This window comes from Notechis scutatus, chromosome 3 (genome assembly GCF_049901735.1).
Source record: "Notechis scutatus isolate UNSWTSFEM ecotype Mainland chromosome 3, rNotScu1.2, whole genome shotgun sequence".
NCBI classification, from domain to species: domain Eukaryota; kingdom Metazoa; phylum Chordata; class Lepidosauria; order Squamata; family Elapidae; genus Notechis; species Notechis scutatus.
Genome location: NC_142011.1, coordinates 8,674,021 through 8,697,956, shown reverse-complemented (window position 1 = coordinate 8,697,956; position 23,936 = coordinate 8,674,021). Strand labels below are relative to the sequence as shown.

The 23,936-nt window shown below is 42.6% G+C and overlaps 1 protein-coding gene across 1 annotated transcript in view; it reads left to right on the top strand.

Annotated features, from left to right (window-relative positions):
- The window catches only part of COL20A1 (collagen type XX alpha 1 chain), a 198,119-nt gene that overhangs the window by 110,878 nt on the left and 63,305 nt on the right, over positions 1–23,936 (top strand). Inside the window, exons 23-26 of the mRNA XM_087959166.1 lie at positions 3,900–4,038; positions 9,376–9,518; positions 11,908–12,017; positions 13,920–14,078. Of these exons, the coding sequence (XP_087815292.1) occupies positions 3,900–4,038; positions 9,376–9,518; positions 11,908–12,017; positions 13,920–14,078 (551 nt within the window). The remainder of the gene's footprint in view (positions 1–3,899; positions 4,039–9,375; positions 9,519–11,907; positions 12,018–13,919; positions 14,079–23,936) is intronic.

The following is a 23,936-nucleotide window of genomic DNA, read 5'->3' as shown; positions in this document are numbered from 1 at the left end:
ATAATAATTCGGTTCAAATGAAATTTAAATGAGGAGGTTGCATGGCTGGGGACTTTACTAAACTGAATTCAGCCAGTATTTGAATTCATCAAACCAGGACAACCCTCCTTCGATTGGCTTCGGCCTTCAAGATAATCATCAGAAATGAAGCTATGGAGATCAAGCTGGGAGATGAAAAAATGATAATTGAAATGTTTTTAAACATGCCTGTTTCACGATTGTTCCTGGCTCATCCTCAGCTTCGGCTTTTCCATAAATTCAGATAGACAAACAAAGGAGAAGACAAAATGAGGGGCGGATTTATTGATAGCAAAGTCTGGTTGCATTGAAGGCTTCACAAACTGACTCATCTGTTAGAGATATTTCCTGGTTCAAAAATGCATTTTCTTTTCTTTTCCTTTCCTTTCCTTCTCTTTTCTATTCTTCTCTCCTCTCTTCTCTTTTATTTCCTTCCTTCCTCTCTCCCCTTCCCTTCCCTCTCCTTCTTCTCCTTCTCCTTTCCTTCTCCTTTTATGAAATAATATGTATTCATTTTCTTTCCTTTCTTTTTCTTCCCTTTTCTGTTCTTTTCTTTTCTTCTCTCTTCTCTTTTCTCTTTTATTTCCTTTCTCTCCCTTCCCTTCCCTTCCCTCTCCTTCCCCTTCTCCTTTTATGGAAGAATGTGTATTCCTTTCCTTTCCTTTCCTTTCCTATTATTTTCCTCTCTTTTCTCTTTTCTCTCTTTTATTTCCTTCCTTCCTCTCTCCCTTCCCTTCCCTTCCCTCTCCTTCTTCTCCTTCTCCTTTCCTTCTCCTTCTCCTTTATGGAAGAATATGTATTCATTTCCTTTCCTTTCCTTTTCTTCTCTTTTCTATTCTTTTCTTTTCTCTCTTTTCTCTTTTATTTCCTTCCTTCCTCTCTCCCTTCCCTTCCCTTCCCTCTCCTTCTTCTCCTTCCCCTTCCCCTTTCCTTCTCCTTTTATGGAAGATATGTATTCATTTTCTTTTCCCCCTTTCCTTTCCTTTCCTTTCCTTTCCTTTCCTTTCCTTTCCTTTCCTTTCCTTTCCTTTCCTTTCCCTTTCTATTCTTTTTTCTGTTTTATTTCCTTCCTTCCTCTCTCTCTTCCCTTCCCTCTCCTTCTTCTCCTTTTCCTTCCCTTCACCTTTTCCTTTCCTCCTCCTTCTGTTCTCCTTTCCTTCTCCTTTTGTGGAAGAATATGTATTCAATTTATTTTCTTTCTTTCTCTCCTTCTTTTTCCTCCCCCCCTCTCCGTCTCCATCCCCTCCTCCTCCTCCTCCTCCTCCTGAAGAATATGTATTCACCAAAGTCAACCCTGCTTAACAATTTAAAAAGAGAAGGAGGCAGATGGTGTGTAAAAATGGGGCAGCAGGCAACCAACCTTGTTCATTGCAGTGTGTGATCTGATGCAATTTAATGGCAAGGAAGTTTATGGCTGACTCACGCACAGTCTCCTGAATGCGAACCTGTGCATTTTGCTAAGGACTCTAGGATGATCTGCAGATCCACAGCTAATCTCTGTGTGTGCAGACTTGTTCTTTTTTCTTTCCTGAGAAATGCTACTTTTCGTGCAAATGAGACAGTTTGCTTTTTATCTGTAGTGTCAGAAAAATCCAGACTGAACTAGCTGAAGGCTCAAGGGTCTGCTTTGTCAATGGCTCTTTAAAGGGTTATCAGATGAAGCAGTAGATATCTGTCTCATCTAGGAATATGGGTACAACTGTGGTATTTAACCCTTTAAGTGTGAAATTACCAGGAGACTTCTAAACCAGTGATCCCCAACCTTTTTTATGCCGCGCCCGGTACCGGCATCAGCTGGGCGCCGCGGCCCGGCACCGGCATCAGCTGGGTGCCGCCATCTTTTTGATGAAAAAGTGCTTCCGGTGACCTCACCGGAAGCACTTTTCATCAAAAAAGATAGCGGCGCATGCTCGCCGTGAGCTTTTCCGGTAGAAATGGCTTTCTACCCGGAAAAGCTCACCGAAGCACTTTTTCATCAAAAAAGATGGCGGCGCTCAGCAACCAGCGGCCCGGTAGGACTTGTTCGCGGACCGGCACCGGTCCGCGGACCGGTGGTTGGGGACCCCTGTTCTAAACAATATAAAGAGCTTCTTTATTATAAGCATTTGCAAAGGCAGGACTTTTGTGCTCGTATAGGTGGAGGTACAGAAGACATCTTCCATAGGAATAAATGATGGTTAAATACAGTTTCAATACTCCAGCCTTGGTTACTACCTCTTATCTTCATTGGTTGTTTTCTGGGTGGATTCCTTCCTCTTCCTGGCACCTCCATCCCATCAATTTACTCATTTCCAGTAATCTCCATCCCCTTGGCACGTCCGACTATTGTCAACACTATTAATTTTAACATGACAACTTGACCAGCAATCTTTCCTTGACCTGCCAGCTATCTGTCTGGCCAGAATGTGCAAAACATTTATAGTCTGGTTTTTGTACTACAGAGAACATTCTTGCACAATGTCTTACTTAATATTTCATTAGGGTTTCTTAGGTTACATAAGGGTTAATTATGGTGTTACCATTGCTCTGTCTTTTACAGGAATAATTCTTACTTCTCACAACAACCTTCTAAAATCCCTCCCCCAACTGCCTTTGCAATATTTACACTAGTGTTTCTCAACTTTAGTAACCTTACGATGTCTGGACTTCAAGTCCCAGAATTCCCCAGCAAGCATGCTGGGAGTTAAAGTCAGACATCCTAAAGTTGCCAGTGTTTAGGTGGTACCTGACTCAATAGTAGTACCTGCAAGTAGGATCTAGGAATTATCATGGACAACCACTTAAATATGAGCCACCAGTATGTTGCAGCTGCCAAAGAAACCAATGTAGTTCTAGGCAGCATTAAGAGAGGGATAGAATCAAGATCACATGAAGGGTTAATATCCCTTTATAATGTCTTGGAACACTCAGAATAGTGCATCCAACTTTGGTTACCCCAATACAAGAAAAAATGCTGAGATTCTAGAAAGAGTGCAGAGAAGAGCAATAAAGATTATTAGAGGACTGGGGGCTAAAACATATGAAGAACAATTGCAGGAATTGGGCATGTCTAGTCTAATGAAAAGAAGGACTAGAGGAGATATGATTTTTATTACTTTTATTGTCAGAGTACAACATGTGTACAATGAGAATGGCTGATAGCAGTCTTCCAATATCTAAGAGATTGCCAAAAAGAAGAGGGAGTCAACCTATTCTGCAAAGCACCTGAAAGTATGATGTAGAAAATAGGATTAGTAGATGGAAGCTAATCAAGGAGAGATCCAACCTAGAATTAAGGAGGAATTACCCGACAGTGAGAACAATCAACTAGTGGAAGAACTTGCCTCCAGAAGTTGTGGGTGCCCTGACACTGAATGTTTTAAAGAAGAGATTGGACAATGATTTGTGTGAATTGGTATAGGATTTCCTGCTTGAACAAGGGGTTGGACTGGAAGACCTCCAAGTTCCCTTTCAACTATGTTATCCTGTCATTATGGTTGAGAAACACTGGTATAAATCATTTTTAATGTTTAGATAGAATGTCAGGGAAACAAGGAAGAGCATTGAAATAGGAATGTCCATACTCATGAGGCTGTCATTATTTATCCTATTGATAACACCTTAGAGTTGAGCAAGCATGGAAAACCTGTTCCTTTCATTACATCACGGGCCTTCAAACTTGACAACTTTAAGACTTGTGGACTTCAACTCCCAGAATTCCTCCTCCAGTCCTGTTAGCTCAGGAATTCTGGGAGTTGAAGTCCACAAGTCTTACACTTGCCAAATTTGAAGAACCATTACATGCTTGCTGGGGAATTCTGGGAGTTGAAGTCCACACATCTTAAAGTTCATGAGATTAGGAATTACACGTTTACATGATCAATATGGTCTACTTTTCACAGGTTTTGACATGATGGAGGCTTTTGGATTGATGGGCAAGGATTATGCCTCCATCAAGGGGGTTGCTATGGAACCTTACATCTTCTTAGGAACTCACACCTACACTCTCTACAGAGATATCCAACTAACCCGGAAAACAAGGTAAAAAGAGAAAATAATTAAGGAAGTTTGACTGCAAATGAATTAGCTTTCTGTAGGCATTATACTATGTACTTGCATTATCGCGTGTGCTTATCAAATTAATCCATTGGGGTGAGGTGTTGACAAAATTCACAGTATTGTGTTAACCCAACAAGCTGGGTTGTCCCAACATATCCACAATGAAACTTGAGGACAGCACAAGACCAAGCAACACACAATAGGAAACAGAAGAGAATATTTGCAGCTCAGGGTTGAACTGTGGGGTCCTTGGTGCTCTCTGAGCTTGGTTATTTTCTTACAGATATTTCATTACTATACTAAGAAACATAATCAGTATTTCATTTGGTAATGAAACTTCTGCGAGAAAACAACCAAGCTCAGAGAGCACCAAAGACACCCCAAACAGGACCTTGGATAGTTCCAAATGAGTCCCATTGCTTGACGGTCTCTTTACTGTATTACGACATAGGTCTTCAAACTTGGCAAGTTTAAGATTTGTGGACTTCAACTCCCAGAATTCCTCAGCTAACATGACAGGAGAAGGAATTCTGGGAGTTGGAGTCCACAAGTCTTAAAGATGTCAAGTTTGAAGACCCCTGTATTAAGACAATAGAAGGATGTTCTTTCATCAACATTCCAGAACAGCTCAATGTTTTGATATGCAGCTGCAATCCATATAGTGACCATTTTCACTATATGGAGAAGGATCCAGAGCCCCTGATTGACTTTAGAGTATCAGGCCTTTAATGGTGGGGACATAGAGATTCTTCTAATGGTCCTCCAACTTTGATGATGATAAAGTTATGATCTTGGACTACAAGGATCTCAAATAATGTTCTGGGCAATCCTTACTCAAGTCTTCTGCAGCATGAATCAAAGGTGACAGGCAGCCAATGTGAACACTTAAGAACCCTCACATGGATTACTATTCTAATATTCAGTCAACATTCTTCAGAAGACCTTTTGCCATTTTGACCCTCCTTGGGGTGGGGAAATAGCATTATTCCCCTGCACGCTTATTAAATTCTATAAAATGATAATATTAAAAAAAAAAATTGAGAGCCCTGAGGCCTGCCAATATGCTTTCTTCACTTCTCATACAGTTTGCAACTTTCCCTTAGGATGGGAAAGGAAACTGAAAATCCGAGCAGCCTTTTTAGAGACGTTCAGATTAAGGGAACTGCAGGCATTTCATATGTATATTCATGACCTCTGTTCATTGTGCCATCAAGGATCAGCAGCACTTACAAGAGGGACAAAGGAAATCCAATTGATAAAAGCAGAATTGCAACTCCCCACCCGCTTCCTCTATGTGTGGGCCACAATACACCATTCAAAATGGTGAAGGTTGGAGCCCATTGGCCCAATATTAATTTTGCTGTTTTGTTGGAAACAGTGACAACTTCTAGAGGTCAGCTTCTATCCCAGGGCAGTAACTCTTTTGAATTCTACTGTGTAGTAACTCTAATAGTGCACCATTAATGCAATATCAGGGGTTTTCAATTCAATGTATAGAATGTGAAGGATGTGTGTTTGTGTTTATTTTCATAGTCATAATGTACACTGAAGATGGTATTTAATTTCATTGTATGAGGTGCAATGACAGTAAAGTAAAGTAAAGTAAACTAATGTTATGGTTAAGCATCCAAAGAGAGGACAATTGCAGCATTGTATAATTCCAAAATTATACCAATGATGGGTATAATTTTCTTAAATTGTTACACTTAAATTGTTACAATTTTGCTTTTTAGATCTTGCTTTTTAGAAGCTACAGTTCAACCATAGTTCAATGGATTGATGGATGGATGGATGGATGGATAAACACTTAGACTTATATACCATTTCACAGTGCTTTATAGCCCTCCCTAAGTGGTTTTACACAATCAGCATTTTGCCTCCAACAATCGGGGTCCTCATTTTATTAATATTGGAAGGATGGAAGGCTGAGTCAACAAGATGGATGGATGGATGGATGGATGGATGGATGGATAGATAGATAGATAGATAGATAGATAGATAGATAGATAGATAGATAGATAGATAGATAGGCAGGCAGGCAGGCAGGCAGACAGACAGACAGACAGACAGACAGACAGACAGACAGACAGACAGACAGACAGACAGACAGATAGATAGATAGATAGATAGATAGATATGGTATCAGAGAAGAGCAACAAAGATGATTGGGGGTTAGAGGCTAAACCCTATCATGAATGATTGAAGGAACTAGATATGCCTAGTCTAATAAACAAAATCTAGGGGTGATATGATAGCAGTACTTGAGGGGCTCTCACAGAGAAGAGGGAACCAGTCTATTCTCCACAGCACCTTAGGGTAGGACAAGAAGCAATAGATGGAAACTAATCAAGGGGAGACCTAGAACTAAAGAGAAATTTCCTGACAGTTAGAACAATTAATCAGTGGAATGGCTTATTTCTGGAAGTTGTGGGAGTTCCATCACTGGAAGTTTTCAGAAAGAGACTGGACAGCCCTTATCCAGAACAATCAATGTCCCATTTGGTCCGTGATACAGGCCAGAACACCAAAAAATTGATGCCATTGAAAAAGCAACAAATAAAACAACAACAACAACAACAACAGTAACAACAACAAAATGCAGCCCATGGTTGCAAGCAAATTGCACAACCTACTTTAAAGCATAGTAACATAGTGCACATAATACATGCCTTTAAAGAGAGAGGGCGGAGCTTCAATCACATAGTTGCAGCCATGCAGCCCTCCTTTCCTTCATCCATCCATCCATTTTCATCATCCATCCATCCATTGGTCGATTGATCCATCCATTTATCTTCATAATTCATCTACCTTTCATCATCCATCCATCCTTCATACTTCACTTTAATTATGTCTTTCTAATCCATATGATTTTCTTATTCTAATTCTAAACATTCTGCTGCATAATTACAAGTCTCTCTAATGCATATGGTTTCTTCATGTTGCATAGCAGATAGGTAGATTTCCTCTAATTGGGAATATGACTTTGTGTGTTGAAATGCTCCTCGGTCCTCTTTGTAATCTGAGCTTCATAATGATTTCAGCATATATGCCACTTGATTCTATTATAGCTAACAACTTAGCAAATTGAAACAGTCTGGCTTATTGCAAAGCAGTTGTAACTTCCTTTTTAAGTTTAATTGCTGAAACATAAGGATAATTGTAATCTTGTTGAAAGAAGCTAAGCTTCTTCATATTGAATTTGTGAGATTCCCCCAGGTGCCCTTTGTGAAAATGCTCAGAGATTCAGAGTAGTTTCTTCTTACAGCCAGAACTTATGGAAGTTTAAAACAAAACAAATAGGAAAACCTCCTCAGCTGAGTTTTAATGATATTTGATTGTTGTTCCAAAGAGAAAAATAATCCTGAAGATCATCTCTTTAATTTATGATTATCTGGTCATTAAAAAGGAGCAATCAACATGGACCAAAGCAAGAATATGCAGTGTTTGCTTGACTGATCAAAAACTAACAGTCCTTTGTCATTGAGTTTGCTTGTTGGAAGCCAGCTAGGAAGGTTACAAATGGTGATTACCCCAGGACAGTGCAGCTGTTATAAGTACACACCAAGCATCCAAATTTTGATTACATGACCAGGGGTGGGATTCAATTTTTTTAACAACTGGTTCTGTGGGCGTGGCTTAGTTAGTGGGCATGGCTTGGTGGTCATGTGACTGCCTGGGCGTGGCCAACTCAACATCACTCACATCGAGGCACGCATCTCCTCGCCTGGCCTCTCATGACTGTGGGGATGCTGCAACAGTTGTAAGTGTGAAAAATGGTCATAAGTCACTTTTTTCAGTGCCATTGTAACTTTGAATGGTCACTCCACACAAGCAAAGTACCAGCAAAGGAGGGGAAAAAACTCCAGAGAGGTTCCTGAGACAGGAAGTCTAGTCCTGCCAAGCATGTAATAAAGGTTAACGGAGAGGCAGTTTCTGTAAGCAACACCAGAATGTTTCCTTCCTGCCTTCCTTACAGGATTAGGCCAGTAATTTCTTCTAACAACCGGTTCTCTGAACTGCTTAGAATGTTAACAACCGGTTCTAGCAAAAAGGTGCAAACTGGTAGAATCCCACCCCTGTACATGACAATGGATACATGATCATAAGTCACTTTTTTCAGTGCCACTGTAACTTTGAACAGCCACTAAACGAAATGGTTGTAAGTTGAATTTGCCTCTGACATTTTCATTCAAGTGTTGTTTTGGCAATTCATTATTTTTTTTCCTCAACCTGTTAGGAGCTTATTTTTTTTTGCATCTGCTCCCATCACACATTCTCTCTCAGAACCCTCATAATAATCCTGTAGTATAGAACATTATCATTAATCTTATATTACCTAAATCCATCAGAATGTCTTGACTAAAATTGGGTATGAGGATGGAAGGGGTGAAATTCAATCAAGGGACTGTTTCATAGCTCCATTTCTTAACCACAAGACTGCACCAGCTATCAAATGTACCAGCTGTCATACACTTTCAAATGGTATTATTTTTCATGCCAGCTAGCATAGAGGAGCAAAATTTAAATTGCTACGGCAGACCAACTTTCAGATCAATTATTAAAATAAGACATCAAAGAAGATATTTATTGCATTTCGTCCTTAGTCAAGTAACATTTGAGGTGAAGTTCGGATTATATCCTACTTTTCGGTTTATTGACACCAATAAATTTATATTAAGTAAAAACTAGCAAAAACTATGTTAAGAAAGTTCTTGATAGCAAACTCCCTTGTCCTTAGCTGCATTACAGTTAGTCCTTAGCCACAACTGAGCCCAAATTTTCCTTTGCTAAGCTAGAGAGTTGTTAAGTGAGTTTTGCCCCATTTTACGACCTTTCTTCCCATGGTTGCTAAGTGAATCACTGATTGTTAACTGGATCTGGCTTCCTTGTTGACTTTGCTTGTAGAATTTGGCAAAAATGATTATTGTCAGGATTCTGATTGATGCCCTAATTAAGCCATGAGCATTGAGCCAAGTTTCAAAAGAAATCCAGTTATTTATTGGGAGCAACATGTCGGCACATACCCAATGTCAGGATTCTGGCACTTAACCCCACTGTCTTTTGTCCAAGTACAAATAGTTGCCTATGGAGGCCATACATTGGGAGACACTGATAGGTTCTTCAGATGGGAGCAGGATAGTCCTGTGTCAGAGATGTTCTACTGGATCTTGAAATGAGCAGATGGTTGGACTAAATGACATTAGTGACTATATATATATAACATTGATTTAAGGCAAGTTGTTGTACTTTTTATAACCCTGACCTTGTGATCCTCACCATAAGATATTTCACAGAGGAATCTCTATGTTGTTTCCCCAGTGAGGTGTTACCTTTTGGACTTCCAGCTGAATACACCCTCACTTTTCTACTCCGCCTTCTACCAGAAAGTCCCCGAGAGGCCTTTTCTATCTGGCAGATAACAGATGAGGACTTCCAGCCGCTTCTCAGCATCATTCTTGATCGTAAGTAGAGATATAACCTTCTGGGAGAGGATTCCCTTGCTCCTTGAAATGAAGCCCTTAAGATCTCGAAGTTGTGGAATGTCCTTTCCAATCGTATCATGATGGTACCTGATTTGATGAAAGCAGTTGGTTTGGTTCTCCTTAATTCTTTTTAACGTTGGAGTGGTGTGTTGAGTGGTGTGTTGATAATCTGGAGGCTGTGAGTTCAATCCTAAATTGCAGCAGAAATTTTTCCATGGACCAGAGAGGATGTGGTATCCTGCGATCCCAAATAAAGAATGATCGATCAGTAGGAAAACGGGGTGGGGAAATTTCCTGCAGACTTTTTTTGGGTATTTTCCCAAGGTCTCTGGTCCTCGGGATTTAAAATTATGAGTTTGGTGGTCCCTGACGTCCAAAAGGTTGGCGACCCCTAGTGTCATGCCCCTGATGGAGGCTAACTCCGAGGGAGAGGAGGAACAGCCAACAGGGAGTGGAAGTGTGGCTCCAGAGGTGGTGGAGGAGGCTGGGGAAGGGCAGAGGCTGGCTGAGCAGTCAGAGGAGGACCCAGGCCCATCCCCTATCCATCCAAGGCACGCAGGGAGAACAGGATCAGGGAAAAACATGGTCTACTCAGGAGGAGAGGGCCATGATCCTCTTCATAGGTTGCAGGTGTGAGATCTGCATAAGAGTTTGGACCTGCATGCTAACAAATGCTGGAGATAGTGAGTATTTTTCCTGGATGAAGTGTATCTTGGTTGGCGTTCTTCCAATGGACTGTACCTGGTTATCTTCCTGAAATCTGTAATTAATTATCCTGGTCTGTCGTGGAACTTTCTTCAGTGCGGTTTGTTTTTGGTGTTTGCTTTGTTGTCTGCAATTTGAGTTTGAACTGTATTTCTTTCGTTTAAAATGTTATTTTGAAAATAGTTTAATCTCCAACTGTGAACAATTGAACAGTGAAGCCAAGTTGAAGGCATTAAAGGACCTTTATTTACGTTTTGGTTTTTGTTATATTTGTGGTGCACTCCGGGGCATCACACCTGGACTAGAAGAACTGCAAAGTCCCTTCCAACTCTGTTATTCTGAATTCAAGTGAGGTTGAATTTAGCTTGTGTATGGCTGCATAGTGATTCTAGTCTTACCTCTTTTGTCTCCACCCCTAGATTTGACCATTCTTTCTCCTACATTTCACCACTTAGAATGGAACTTAACCAATTTCCATTGGGCAATCATATTTCTCCCTGGAATTGCCAAACCAAATGTGCCAAGTATGTAGAATGGATGGTTGACCTATGTGGGTGACATGTTCGCACATACCAGCATGACTCCTACGGACCATTATGGGAGATCTCCCCTCTCAAATGGATTTTCCGTTTCTCACAATTATGTTTGGCTATGTTTTGTGGTGTTATTTCTTCTATCAAGACACAATGAGAGATTGGACTTCAGCTCTTGTCAGCCACCAGTATGGCCAGTGGCAAATGGGAGTTGTGCCGTAAAACTTCTGTAAAGAATTCCTTTGTCCTTGTTTTATACTCTGCTGTTCATGCTTTCAATAATGCTGAGGTCAACCTGGTGTCCGCAGATAATGCTGGACTTCAAATCTCACCATCTCATACAGGTAGTCCTTGACTTACAACACTTCATTTAGTGACCGTTTCAACCTACAATGCCCCTGAAAAAAGCGACCATTTTTCACACTTATGACTGTTGCAGCAGGGGGTGGGATTCTTCCGGTTCAGACCGGTTCGGGCAAACCAGATGTTAGAGTTACAGCTGGTTTGCTGAACCGGTATTTCACACGACCGGCTGGCCCCGCCCCTCCCCTTCCAGGAGTCTCCCCATGGCCCAATTTTCAATGGAGGTAAGTTCAGGGTCTACGCGGAGGCTCTGGGAGCGGGAAAAATGGGCCTTCTGGAAGTCCAGAAACGGGCCTGTTTCCAGCTGCCGGAGGGCCTCCAGAGGCTGGTGGAGTCTGTTTTCGTCCTCCCAGAGGCCCGGGAGAGGCCTCTGGACCCTTGGGAGGCTGAAAATGGCCTCCCCCGGGCTCTGGAGGCCCACCGGAAGCCGGAAACAGAAAGTTCCAGTAGGCCCCTCCCACCATGGTCATGTTGATCCCCTTTTGTAGTCTTCTGACAACCAAAGTCAATTTGGAAACCGGATTCACTTAGCAACCGTCTTACTGACTTAACAACTGCAGTGATTCCCTTAACAACTGTGGCAAGAGAGGTGGTAAAATGAGGCAAAAACTCACTTAACCAATGTCTCACTTAGCAACAGGAATTTCGGGCTCAGTTTTGGCGGTAAGTCGAGGACTACTTGTATATAGGTTGAGGAAGGATGCTAGAGAGAATTTTGTAAAAGCTTTCCAGTTTATTTGTTGTCTTTTTTTCCCCTCTCCCTGCAGCTCTTAAGAAATCCTTGGCGTATTTCCATCGTGACCATGACGCTGATATAGAAGAAGTCACCTTTGATCAACAGGAAGTGAAGAAGATATTCTATGGAAGCTTTCATAAGGTCCTTCCAGGGCTGGGCTGCTGGGGGTTCGCAGGGGTTCAGGAGAGTTCGGATTCTGTGCAGTTCGGAGAACCCCCAAATCCCACTCCTGGCTGGCCCTACCCACCCCACCCCTTTCCTTCCCTCCCAGGAGTCCCCACGCGGCCCGTTTTGGATGCGGGGAAGTGCAGGGTGCGCGCAGAGGCTCGGGGAGGGTGAAAAACGGGCCTTCTGGAAGTTCAGGAAGGCCGGAAATGGGCCCGTTTCCAGCATCCAGAGAGCCTCCAGAGCCCGGGGAGGCCGTTTTTACCCTGCCGGAGGCTCAAGAAAAGCCTCCGGAGTCCGGGGAGGGCAAAAACGCCCCCAGCCCGTCATGGTGCAGGAGGCCGACTAGGCCACACCCAGCAACTGGGCGGAGAACCCATTGCTAAATTTTTTGAAGCCCACCCCTGGTCCTTCTCCAAAAACAGATATTCACAAGCACAGTATACAACCCCCCCCCCCAATTCTTCTGCCTCCTCCCTGCTTTGATTTTTCAAAATAACGATTCTAAAAAAATAAATAAAATCTATTTAGGACATTTCCTCGCATGTTCATAGGCACATATGTTGAAATTTGGGGATGTGTGCCAGAATCATAAGGAAGGAATAAATTCCTTCCTGTCTCTATGTGCTAATCTACATAAATTTATGCACACAAGTATCCAAGAATATGTGTGGAAGAATAAAAAAAAAAAACTAACAAAGAGAAAGAATCTCCTGCCTGGAAATATTAGAAGAGTTTTGAAAGTTAGATGGATGTAACGAGTGGGACACCTCAAACTTAGTTTGATCTTTACAGCTGGTCCTCGACTCACGACTACAATGGAACCCAAAATTTCTGTAGCTAAGTGAGATGATTGTTAACTGAATTTTGCTCCATTTCTTGCCACAATGGTTAAGTGAGTTGCTGCAGTTATTAGGAACAGGATTGTTAAATGAATCAATCTGGCTTCCCCAATGATTGCTTGACAGAAGGTTGCAAAAGTTGATCACAGAACCCCGGGATGTTGCAACGGTCATAAATATGAGTCAGTTGCCTAGCGTCTAAATTTTGTCATGATTAGGAGAGACTTCTACATTCTATTCTGTTCTATTCTATTCCATTCCGCTCCACTCCATATTTTCTATTCTATTCTATTCTATTCTATTCTATTCTATTCTATTCTATTCTATTCTATTCTATTCTATTCTTTCTATTCTATTCTATTCTATTCTATTCTATTCTATAGCTGACTGACACCATTTGAGAATGTTTTGAACTTTCTTAAGGCAGCGGGAGCTATGAAGCTCTTCCAAAGAGGGGAGAGGACAACCAATGATCCTCTGGGCAATGACGTTAACCCTCTGGAGCGCTGTCCTATCTGCCCCTGTGCAATTGGCAAACCATACAGAGGGGCAGTAAGTTAAGATACTCTCTCTGATGCAGCGGTAGAAGGTCACCGGAAGTTTTTCATACAGTTGTTGTTTTCTCAGGTAGTATAATCTCTGCTGGGCCATTTTGACCAGTGCTGCAACGTGAGCACCCCCAGGTCAGGTCCTCTTTTATGATAACACCCAGAAACTTAAAACTGGCCACTTGCTCCACTCAATCTCCATTGATAAGCATGCCTGATCTGTTCCTTCTATAGACCGCCATAAGCTCCTTGGTCTTATTGGTGTTGAGGAGCAAGTTATTGTCTCCACACCACGAAAGCAATTAGAAATTCAACTTTTTACTTATCATCTAAGCTCAGGATGCTGCAGCTGTCTTATGGCTGCAACTTTTTCCAGAATGCAGGGGTTATAATTCAGGTGGGCCCAGAGGTTTCCAAGGTGTGTTGCATTTGTGTTGCTTAGTCTGCAATTAAGAAAAAAGACTCAACTGTTTCTGTCTGTTGGGCAGGTCCACGTATTGGTGAGCCATGGCTGGGTCAGACTCTACGTTGACTGCAAGAAAATAGGAGAAAAGATTCTTGGGAAATCAGAGATCCTTTCAACGGCAGGCTTTATCACGCTTGGGAAGCTGACAAGAACACGAGGACCACGGAGTGGATCAGCCATGGTAAGCTTCTTGATGGCCCATAGTCTTTCTCTGATCCCCAAAGGTAAGCAACCTTAAGGGAAACCTAGTGAAGATACAGAACAAGAGTCTTCAAACTTGGCAAGTCTTAAGACTTGTGGACTTCAACTCCCAGAATTCCTGAGCGAACATGACTGGAGGAGGAATTCTGGGAGTTGAAGTCCAACAAGTCTCAAAGCTGTCAAGTTTGAAGGCCCCTGAAGACTGTAAAAGGGAGAAAAGCTAAGTCTTATGAGCATAGCAACACCGTGTAAGGCAGGGTGTCCAACCTTGGCAACTTTAAGACTTGTGGACTTCAACTCCCAGACTCCTCAACTGCAGCTAGAATTCTGGGAGTTGAAGTCCACAAGTCTTAAAGTTGCCAAGGTTGGACACCCCTGGTGTAAGGCATGACTCCTATTCAGGATTGTCAATTGCTGGTATGGTAGTTCAGCAGTAGTTATGACATTGTTATTGTTACTTCACTCAAAAGACCCTCAATCTTTGTCTGCTTGGGTTTTAACTAAGGTTAGGGGGTTTTGTGGCTGAATGCACTGTGCAAATCCAGTCCATTTTATAAGCTAGTAATTCTAGGGCATTCTGGTTTGCAGAAAATGGGTTAATGGTTATGGCCTTAAAATAGCTTTTCAAATATGGAGGAACTAATCTCTTGGCAGTGATAAAAGCATGGAGAATCCATTTCCATTGTCCAGCTGACAATTTCCATACATTAACTAAGTAATTCAGAAGAATGTGCAAATCCAAAAGTGTTAAACTGTTTAGCTCCAGGTGACAATACGGAGAGGTCTGTGCAATTGTTTTGGCAGCATTTTCAGAAGGGGTTTGGCATTGTCTCCTGGGTTGAGAAAGGAGGACAGGCCCAAAGTCTCTTAACTGGTTTCATGCCTAAAACAGGATTAACAGGGTTGGTAGGGACCTTGGAGGTCTTCTAGCCCAACCCCATACCATTTCAGACAAATGGCTGTCCAATCCGTTATTAAAAACGTCCAGTGTTGGAGCATTCACAACTTCTGGAGGAAAGTTGTTCCACTGATGAATTGTTCTCACTCTCAGGAAATTTCTTCTTAATTCTAGGTTGCTTCTCTCCTTGATTAGTTTCCATCCATTGCTTCTTGCCTTGCCTTCAGGGGCTTTGGGGAATAGCTTGACTCCTTCTTCTTTTCTGTGGCAGCCCTTCAAATATGGGGAGACTGCTAACACAGGTGACATGATAGCAGTGATCCAATATCTGAGGGGCTGCCACAAAGAAGAGGGCATCCAAAACACCTGAAGGCAGAACACGAAGCAATCAATGGAAACTAATCAAGGAGAGAAGCAACCTAGAATGAAGGAGGAATTTCCTGACAGAATAATTAATCAGTGGGGATAACAATCATTAGGGATAACATTGTTTACCCTAACTGGTTTGGGTAAAAAATAATAAATAAGTTATCATGGTTTGTTGGTTAAAGTGTGTGTAACTTTAACTACAAGAATGTAATTAAGGGTGTGGTTGTAAAAGCACCATAAAAGAAGCAAGTCAATTGCAGCTCTCTCTCTCTGGCTTAATGATCCCTAATTACTGGATGGATTGATGACTGCGTTTTTCCTTCACTGGAACGGAGGAGAGAAAGGAGTGTTGATTTCTCAACAGAGAGAAGAGATAATACGAACTGATTTATTGTAAGTGAACTGACATTGGCTGTTCAACACGGATTTTTCAAATTAAGTATCCCCAACTGGACTGACTGAAATGATACATGACTAATGGACCGTTTATTTTGACTATGTTATAATTCCTAATGGAATAAACTATATTTTTGATAGCACAAAGCGTATCTGTTTTTTACTGCGTGTTAACTAAAATACAAACTTATCTCACACATTTACCTGTCTGCCTATCTGACTACGCTACACATTCTGTTTAGTTTGTTTTCCTTAACACTCGTTGGGGAATTCAGGCTTAACACAATTTGCCTCCATAAATTGTGGGTGCTCCATCACTGGAAGTTTTCAAGAAGAGCTTGGGCAACCAGTTTTCTGAAAGGGTATAGTGCCGTGATGGCAAACCTATGGCATGCGTGCCAGAAGTGCCACTTCTGCCGGCACATGAGAGGTCGCCCGGAAGGGCCCAACTGCGCATGCGCGCGTCCCCCGCCAGCCAGCTGATTGTCGGGTATCTGCCACCTATGCACGGGGGAAGATGCGCAGAGACATGCGGTGTGCAAGTTTTTTTTTTGCATGCGCAGACATGTGCATTGTGGGGAGGGTCACGTGCGCATGCGCAGAGGGCAGGGGAAGTCACACGTGCATTGCATCATGGGTGCAAGCATACACGCATGCCCTTTTGGCATGCAATGTGGAAAAGGTTAGCCATCACTGGTATAGTGTGGAGCAGGAACATGGGCTTAGAGTAGAAAACGTCCAAGGCAGGGTTTCAAACCTACATCATCACAGTGGCATCACGTGACATATCAGGAATTTTTCCTCCTTCGCTAAACCAGATGTGGGTGTGGCCAGTGCGTGACACCTCCTGCCCACAGGACTGGAGTTTGACAGCCCTGCTCCAAAGTATCTTCCAACTTTGTTATTCGGTTGTGTCACCCTTACTCATTTTCTTCATTGGGACTGGGCATTCATAGTTCCCAAAATCATTCATCGTAGGGTTTTGCCTCCAGCCTCCCTATCATCTCTGTTGCTATTCTCTGTATTTTGGGAACATCGTTCCGCCCCACCTCTTTTGCAGTGCAGATCCCATAATTAATGCATTATAAAAATTGGGGGAGGGAAATTCAATGAACAGCTCAGACCTCCTTTGCCTCCCACGGCTTTTCCTGCCCTCTGCCTTTTTCAACATCCACAATTCTTGGATAGACAGGATGTCTCGTTATTCGCCATCATTTTTCTTTAGCTAACTAGATGTATCTTTTGCGCATGTCGTTTTGAGCTGTGAAGCTCCCAGTACTCCCCCTGATCAAGACATGAGAAATGAAACATCCTTTCTGCTAGCTCCTTTCCTTTCCAATGGGCTTGATTCGGAGACAAGACAGTGAAGTGCTCAGTTGTTTCTTTAAGAGTTCAGAGTAATAGAATAACAGAGTGGGAAGGGACCTTGGAGGTCTTCTAGCCTAACTGTCTGGAGAGAGGCAACTTAGAACTAAGAAGAAATTTCCTGACAATTAGAACAATTAATCAGTGGAACAGGTTGCCTCCAGAAGTTGTGAATGCTCCAACACTGGAAGTTTTTCAGATGAGATTGGACAAGCACTTGTCTGGATTGATACAGGGTCTCCTGCTTGATCAGGAGGTTGGACTAGAAGACCTTCAAGGTCCCTTCCAACTTTGTTATTCTGATATTCCATTCCGTTCCATTCCGTTCCATTCCGTTCCATTCCGTTCCATTCCGTTCCATTCCATTCTATTCTACTCTATTCTATTCTACTCTATTCTATTCTACTCTATTCTATTCTACTCTATTCTATTCAAGTAGGAGATCAGGGAATCTATACCATTTGAGACAAGTGATTGTCCAGTCTCTTCTTAAAAACCTCCCGTGATGGACCATCCACACTTTCTGAGGGAAAGGCATTTCACTGATTAATTGCACTCTAGGTCAGTTAGACTGCTTCTCCCCCAGTTGAGTTTCCATCCATTAGTTCCTGTCTTGTCTTCTGGTGCTTTGGAGAATAGGTTGACCCCCCTCTTCCTTGTGGCAACCCCTCAAATATTGGAACACTGATATCATGTCAGCACTAGTCCTTCTCTTCATTAGACTAGACATACCCAATTCCTCTAACTGTTCTTCATATATTTTAGCCCTTTTCTTTGCACTCTTTCCAGAGCCTCAATATCCTTTTTTTTACATCTGATCATTTGGTGATCTGATCATTTGTTGCCAAAATACCTACAAAAAGATTGCACATGTAGTTACGTACTTATTCCATGAAGATTGCTTGGACATTGTAGCCACCAGCTTGGATCCAGCCCGTCTTCCCAAATAATAACGGAAGAACTTTGGGAAAACTAACGTTTTTTTCCCTCTGAAAGTCAAAGAATGTGCCAGGAACCCAAGATTATTCCGTTCTCAGAACAGCAAGATTTGTACATCTATAATTGCGAGGGGCTGTCAAGGCAGGCAGAATGATATGCAACATCTTGTTGAGACAAATCATGTCTCTGCTGTGCATTGACAAAGCATTTCATGGCTCCCGTGGCATAGAACTCTTCGTCAAGATGAAACCGAGCTGCCTCGTGCATACATAGTAAATGATGGCACCGATAATATCGTCTTGAGGGAGGAGAAACCTAAAAGAATAATGGGCCATCCTGAGGAGATTCTACATGAAAGGGAAATGCTTCTTAAAAAGTGGATTAAAAAATGTAACAGGTAGACAAACATCTGTCAGGCCCGAGCGCACAGAAGAAACAGCAAGATCCAATCTGGTCCAATCCTTTATTAGCTTACACCTAAGGGACAGAATCTTGCCACACTAAAGCTATAATCTTCTAATCCACTAGACATGTTCTGAGAGATTCGAAGGTGTGGTATTCTGAACCTCTTCCTCTTCTTCCCTGCCCAGCTCAAGCAGGGATGGGCTTCAAAAAATTTTAGCAACAGGTTCTGTGCCCGGTTGCTGGGTAGGCGTGGCCATGGTGGGCGTGGCCTAGTTGGCCTCCTGCACCATGAGGGAGCATTTTTGTCCTTCCCGGCTTTCCTTGAGCCTCTGGGAGAGCGAAAACCAGTGGTGGTATTCTACCAGTTCGGCCCAGTTCGGGCAAACCAGTAGTAAAAAATGTTACCATTCAGCCGAACCGGTAGTTAAAAAAATAGCTACCGGTTCAGCCGAACTGGTATTTCTTTTTTTAAAAAACTTTTTCCCTCCCGATGATCAGCTGTTCTGATAATCAGCTGTGCTGAGATCCCCCTCGCTGTCTTACTGTTTCGCCCAAGAGGCTTCCCTGAGGCCTAGGAGGCAAAAAGGGGCACACAAGGGGAGGTGGTGCTGCGCGCCGGCCCCCCGTACTCCATTTTTGGCCTTCTGGGCCAGGGTTGCCATCTGGCCTTTTTTCCGGCCAAATTCGAGAAATCTGGCCGTATTTGGCCGTGAAAAAAATGATGTCTCCGGCCAAATTTATTTGGCCAGAAATTTGGCCGTACGAAAGTTGCTTGGCCGTGAAATCGGCCAGATGGCAACCCAGCCGCTCTCCTTCCCTTGCGCATACACGTCACCATGAGCAAAAGGTCCTCTCAGTTCTCCGACATGCCCGCTTCCTCTCAACTCCCATCACACACCCCTTCGGGACCTTGGCACCCGGCCACGCCCCCTTCCCGCCTGTGACCCGAGCAGGGGCGGCTCCTCCTCCATCAACACCACACCCATTCCTATTACGGCTCGTTCCAACGCCACGCCCCTCGGCTTCCCCACCCATCCCGAGCTCTCCTTCCCTCGCGCATGCGCGTCACCATGAGCAAAAGGAGGACAAGCGCGTCCTCTGGCGCTCTCCTTCCCTCGCGCATGCGCGTCACCATGAGCAAAAAATAATTTGGCCGAATTTGGCCGTATTTTGACTTCAGTTTGGCCACAGAGCCAAACTGCAATCTGGCAACCCTGTTCTGGGCCTCAGGGAAGCCTCCTGGGAGCAAAAACGGCCTTCCAGGAGGCTTCCCTGAGGCCCAGGAGGCAAAAAAAATGAGGGGGGTGGTTCTGCAAAAAAAGAAGCCACACCCATCCAGTCACATGACCACGCCCATCTAGCCATGCCCACCTAGCCACATCCACAGAATCAGTAGTAAAAATATTTGCATCCCACCCCTGGTGAAAACAGCCTCCCCGGACTCCGGCGGCTCTCTGGAAGCCAGAAACAGGCCCATTTCCGGCCTTCCCGAACTTCCGGGAGGCCCATTTTTTGAGCTTCCACACGTGCTCTGCACTTACCTGCATCCAAAATGGGCCACGTGGAGACTCCTGGGAGGAGAGGGGAGGGGTGGATGGGGCCAGCCAGGAATGGGATTTGGGGGTCCTCCGAACTGTGCAGAATCTTAGCTGGAGGATCTCCTGAACCCCTGTGAACCCCCAGCAGCCCACCCTTGACCTCAGGACTGTGCAGTCTCTTAATATAACCTCTCTCTGGGAAAGGACAGAATTATTCTCCAAGACTTTAGGAAGATGATGATTGTCAATGTTGGAAATAAAAGTGACCCTCTCAACAGAGGAGGAGGGGGAGGAGGAGGAGAAGAAGAGGAGGAGGAGGAGGAAGGGGATGAGGAGAAGAAGAGAGGAGGAGGAGGAGGAGGAGGAGGAGGAGGAGGAGGAGGAGGAGGAGGAGGAGGAGGAGGAGGAGGAGGAAGAAGAAGAAGAAGAAGAAGAAGAAGAAGAAGAAGAAGAAGAAGAAGAAGAAGAAGAAGAAGAAGAAGAAGAAGAAGAAGAAGAAGAAGAAGAAGAAGAAGAAGAAGAAGAAGAAGAAGAAGAAGAAGAAGAAGATCTAAAATTGGTTCAATGCAGAAATCCCTGGCCTTTTGGGGTTGGCAGGCAGTTTTGACATTTTATATTATAAAACATATAACAACATAGTATCAATATTTTTATGAACTGGTTGCCATGGGTAGATGTGGTCAGTCACAAAAAAATGTTTGGCAAAAAAAAATGGTGCTTTGCTAGCTTGCATGGAGTTCATTTGGCTCTAAGGATGCTCAATATCACCACGGCAAACCCACTTAAAGGTCTTTTTTTTAAAAAAATATTAAAAGTATTTAAAAAGAACATGAAAATGAAATCACACTAAGAAAGAAAAAAAATCAGCTTTCTAAAGAGAGAGTTGAAAGTACAAGAAAGAAAAATAAAATAAAAATAGAAAAGTAAGAAAAAAGACCCAAAGTAATAGGTTCTAATCTTCTTTACAGCAAATAAATACACTTATAAATTTGCATCTTTCTCTAAAGGTACATCATGTCTCTCTTCCTTCTGTAATCTTTCCTGTCAGGTCATCAAAACTATAGATCACTGGTGGCTAACCTTTTTGGGCTCCATTGCCAGAAGGCAATGCGCCCCCCATGCCCCCTGAGCATGCACGTGCAATCCCCCCACCTGCACTGTGCCTCTCAGCTGATTTTCGGCCAGTTTGAGGCCTCCTTCGGCCTCCTAGAGGCTTCATGAAAGTCTCTGCGGGCTCTGCAGGATGAATAATAGGCCATTTCATCACTTCCAGTATTTCCGGAAATACAGGAAGTGACAAAACAGGTCTATTATTTGGCCTGCAAAGCCTGCAGAGGCTTTCCTCAAGCCTCTGGGAGACCGAAAAAAGGCTTCAAACTGGCTGAAAACCGGCTGTGAGGCGTGCACGTGCGCAGTGAGGTAAGTTTGCCTGAGGCTTACGTGCCGGCACAAATGGCTCTGCATGCCACTTGTGGCAAGCGTGCCATAGGTTCGCCATCACAGCTATAGATCATAGTTTTCTCTAATAAAAAAAAAACCATTTGGCCATCACAGCAAAAGAAGTTTTTTTTAAAAGGCCGCTAGATTTGTTTAAATCAGATTTGATTCAATTCATTTAGAAAACGAGGCCTAATTGATTTGAATATCTAAAACATTTCAATAGGGGAGCATTAACTCGACTGAATAAGTTGAATCGATGTGAAATCCAGTTGGATTTGGGTGGAACAGTCCTTGGATCTGCTCATGTTACTTAATCCAATTTGATGCATCAAATCCATTTGTCTGTTCAATCTGACAGGCTGATTCAATCTGTCAAATTTGCCCAATCAAAGCACCAAGATTCACAATGTCTAGTGACAGATTTACAAACAGAATTCTGAGATGCAGCCTACCTACTGTACTAATTTTAAGAAAGGCCCTGAGCCTTGAGACATGATTGGCGATACTTACTCTGTTCGAGGCTGGGACTGTGCTTTTCCAGTATGCTAGCTAAACTTTTTCTTAGAGAAACACGAAAGAGTTATAGAAAAGATGTTAAAATGCCATGTTGGGTAGCTGGATTCCAGTGAATAGACATTGAATATGAACTTAATTTATTTAAGTGGGTGTGAATAGACCAGCTCACAGTCCCTTTCTAAGAATTAATTTATTTATCAGATTGTAATTCTAACTTCATTATTTTTTATATATAAATAACTCAAGGATGTGAACGCACCTAATATTCCTTTCTCCTCTTATTTTCCCCACAACAAAAATCCCGTGTAGTGGATTGGGCTGAGAGAGAGTGACAGGCCCAAAGTAACAAAGCCAACTTCCATGCCTAAGACAGGGTTAGAATTCACCATCTCTTGGTGATTGGCCCAAAGTCACCCAGTCAGCTTCCATGCCTAAAGTAGAACTAGAACTCACCATCTCCTGGTTTCTAGCCTGGTGTCTTAACCACTTGGCCATCATTGTCAGCAAATTGCCCTCATTTTTGTCAATTTTGCCAGCTACTAAGACCCAAGAATGTTAGCATGTAGGGGAGCAAACAAAATCAGATTTTTTTAAAATTGATGTTGTTGGTTGACTTACTGTGTTACAAAAGAAGACTTGTCACATATTCCTCCCACTCCAGAAAGGCTTTTGTTATGGGAGGTATGTATAATGCATGAAACAGTTGATTGATGCACATCAAAAGTTTAGATTCCATGCTAGTCTCACAGGTCTGCACAGAATCTCACCTTTAAGAGTCTGTGCTTCTCTGTCCATAATTATGAAGCTCAAATGATGTTTCAGAGAACTGATACAATTATATATGGAACATTCTTGGGATGACAGTGCATTTCTTTTCTGTACTTCTGTATTCCTGGGTGGTTTGACAAAGCAAATACAAGCTTTAAATATAACAGGACTCAAACTATAATCAGAAATGTAAATATATATCGCACATATTTACATACAGAGAGTCCTTCCCTTAGGATCACAATTCAGCCTCAAATTCCATCGCTAAGCAGGTGAGTTTTGCTCCATTTTATGACCTTGCTTGCCACAGTTATTAAGTGAACCGTTGCAGTTGTTAAGTTAGTAACAACAGTTGTTAAACGAACCTGACTTCCCCATTGACCTTGCTTGTCAGAAGGTCACAACTGACTCCGGGATGCTGCAACCGTCATAAGTGTGAAAAATGGTCATAATTCACTTTTTTCAGTGTTGTTCTAACTTCAAACAGTCATTAAATGAATGCTTGTAAGTTGAGAACTATCTGTATGTTGCAGATAATTGCTGATGGAGCAGCCATAAAGGCTGCAGAAGCAATATTCAAACGCTGTGATGTGTCTATATATCTGCAAAGATTAGAATTGTGCACAAAGTGGTATTCCCTATGGCACTCTTTGGAAGCCAAAGATAGACTTTGAAAAGGCTGAGAAGAATATTGATGCTTTTAAATTTTAGTATTGGAGAAAACCCTTGAGAATCCTATGGATAGCTAAGAAAAAAAGATACGGATCATAGACAAAATCTGTCCAGGATTCTGATAGACAGAATATATTGATGCTTTATTTTATATTTATTTAGTTGATTTGCCAATTGTGAGAATAAGCCTATGAGAATCCTAAATGGGTAGCATAAGAAAAAAAAAAAAAATAAAGAAACAATAGGACAGGGCGGTAGGATTGCGCCCCCCCCCCGGCCTTTTGGAAGGGGATCATAGACTAAAATCTGTCCAAGGAAGTTTTTGGGGTTAAGGGTGGGGGGGTGTTGGGGTTGGTTGGTATTTTTCTGGTTTGGGTCTTATTTCTCAATCATGACCAGACTCAAATTATCATAACTTTTGATACGTGATGCGAAAATCTTAGCCTTTAGAAAAGTCTGTAACACTGAGAAATGAAGAAAGAAGAAATTGACCAGCAACAACATTGAAATAATGTGGACACTGTTGGAAAAC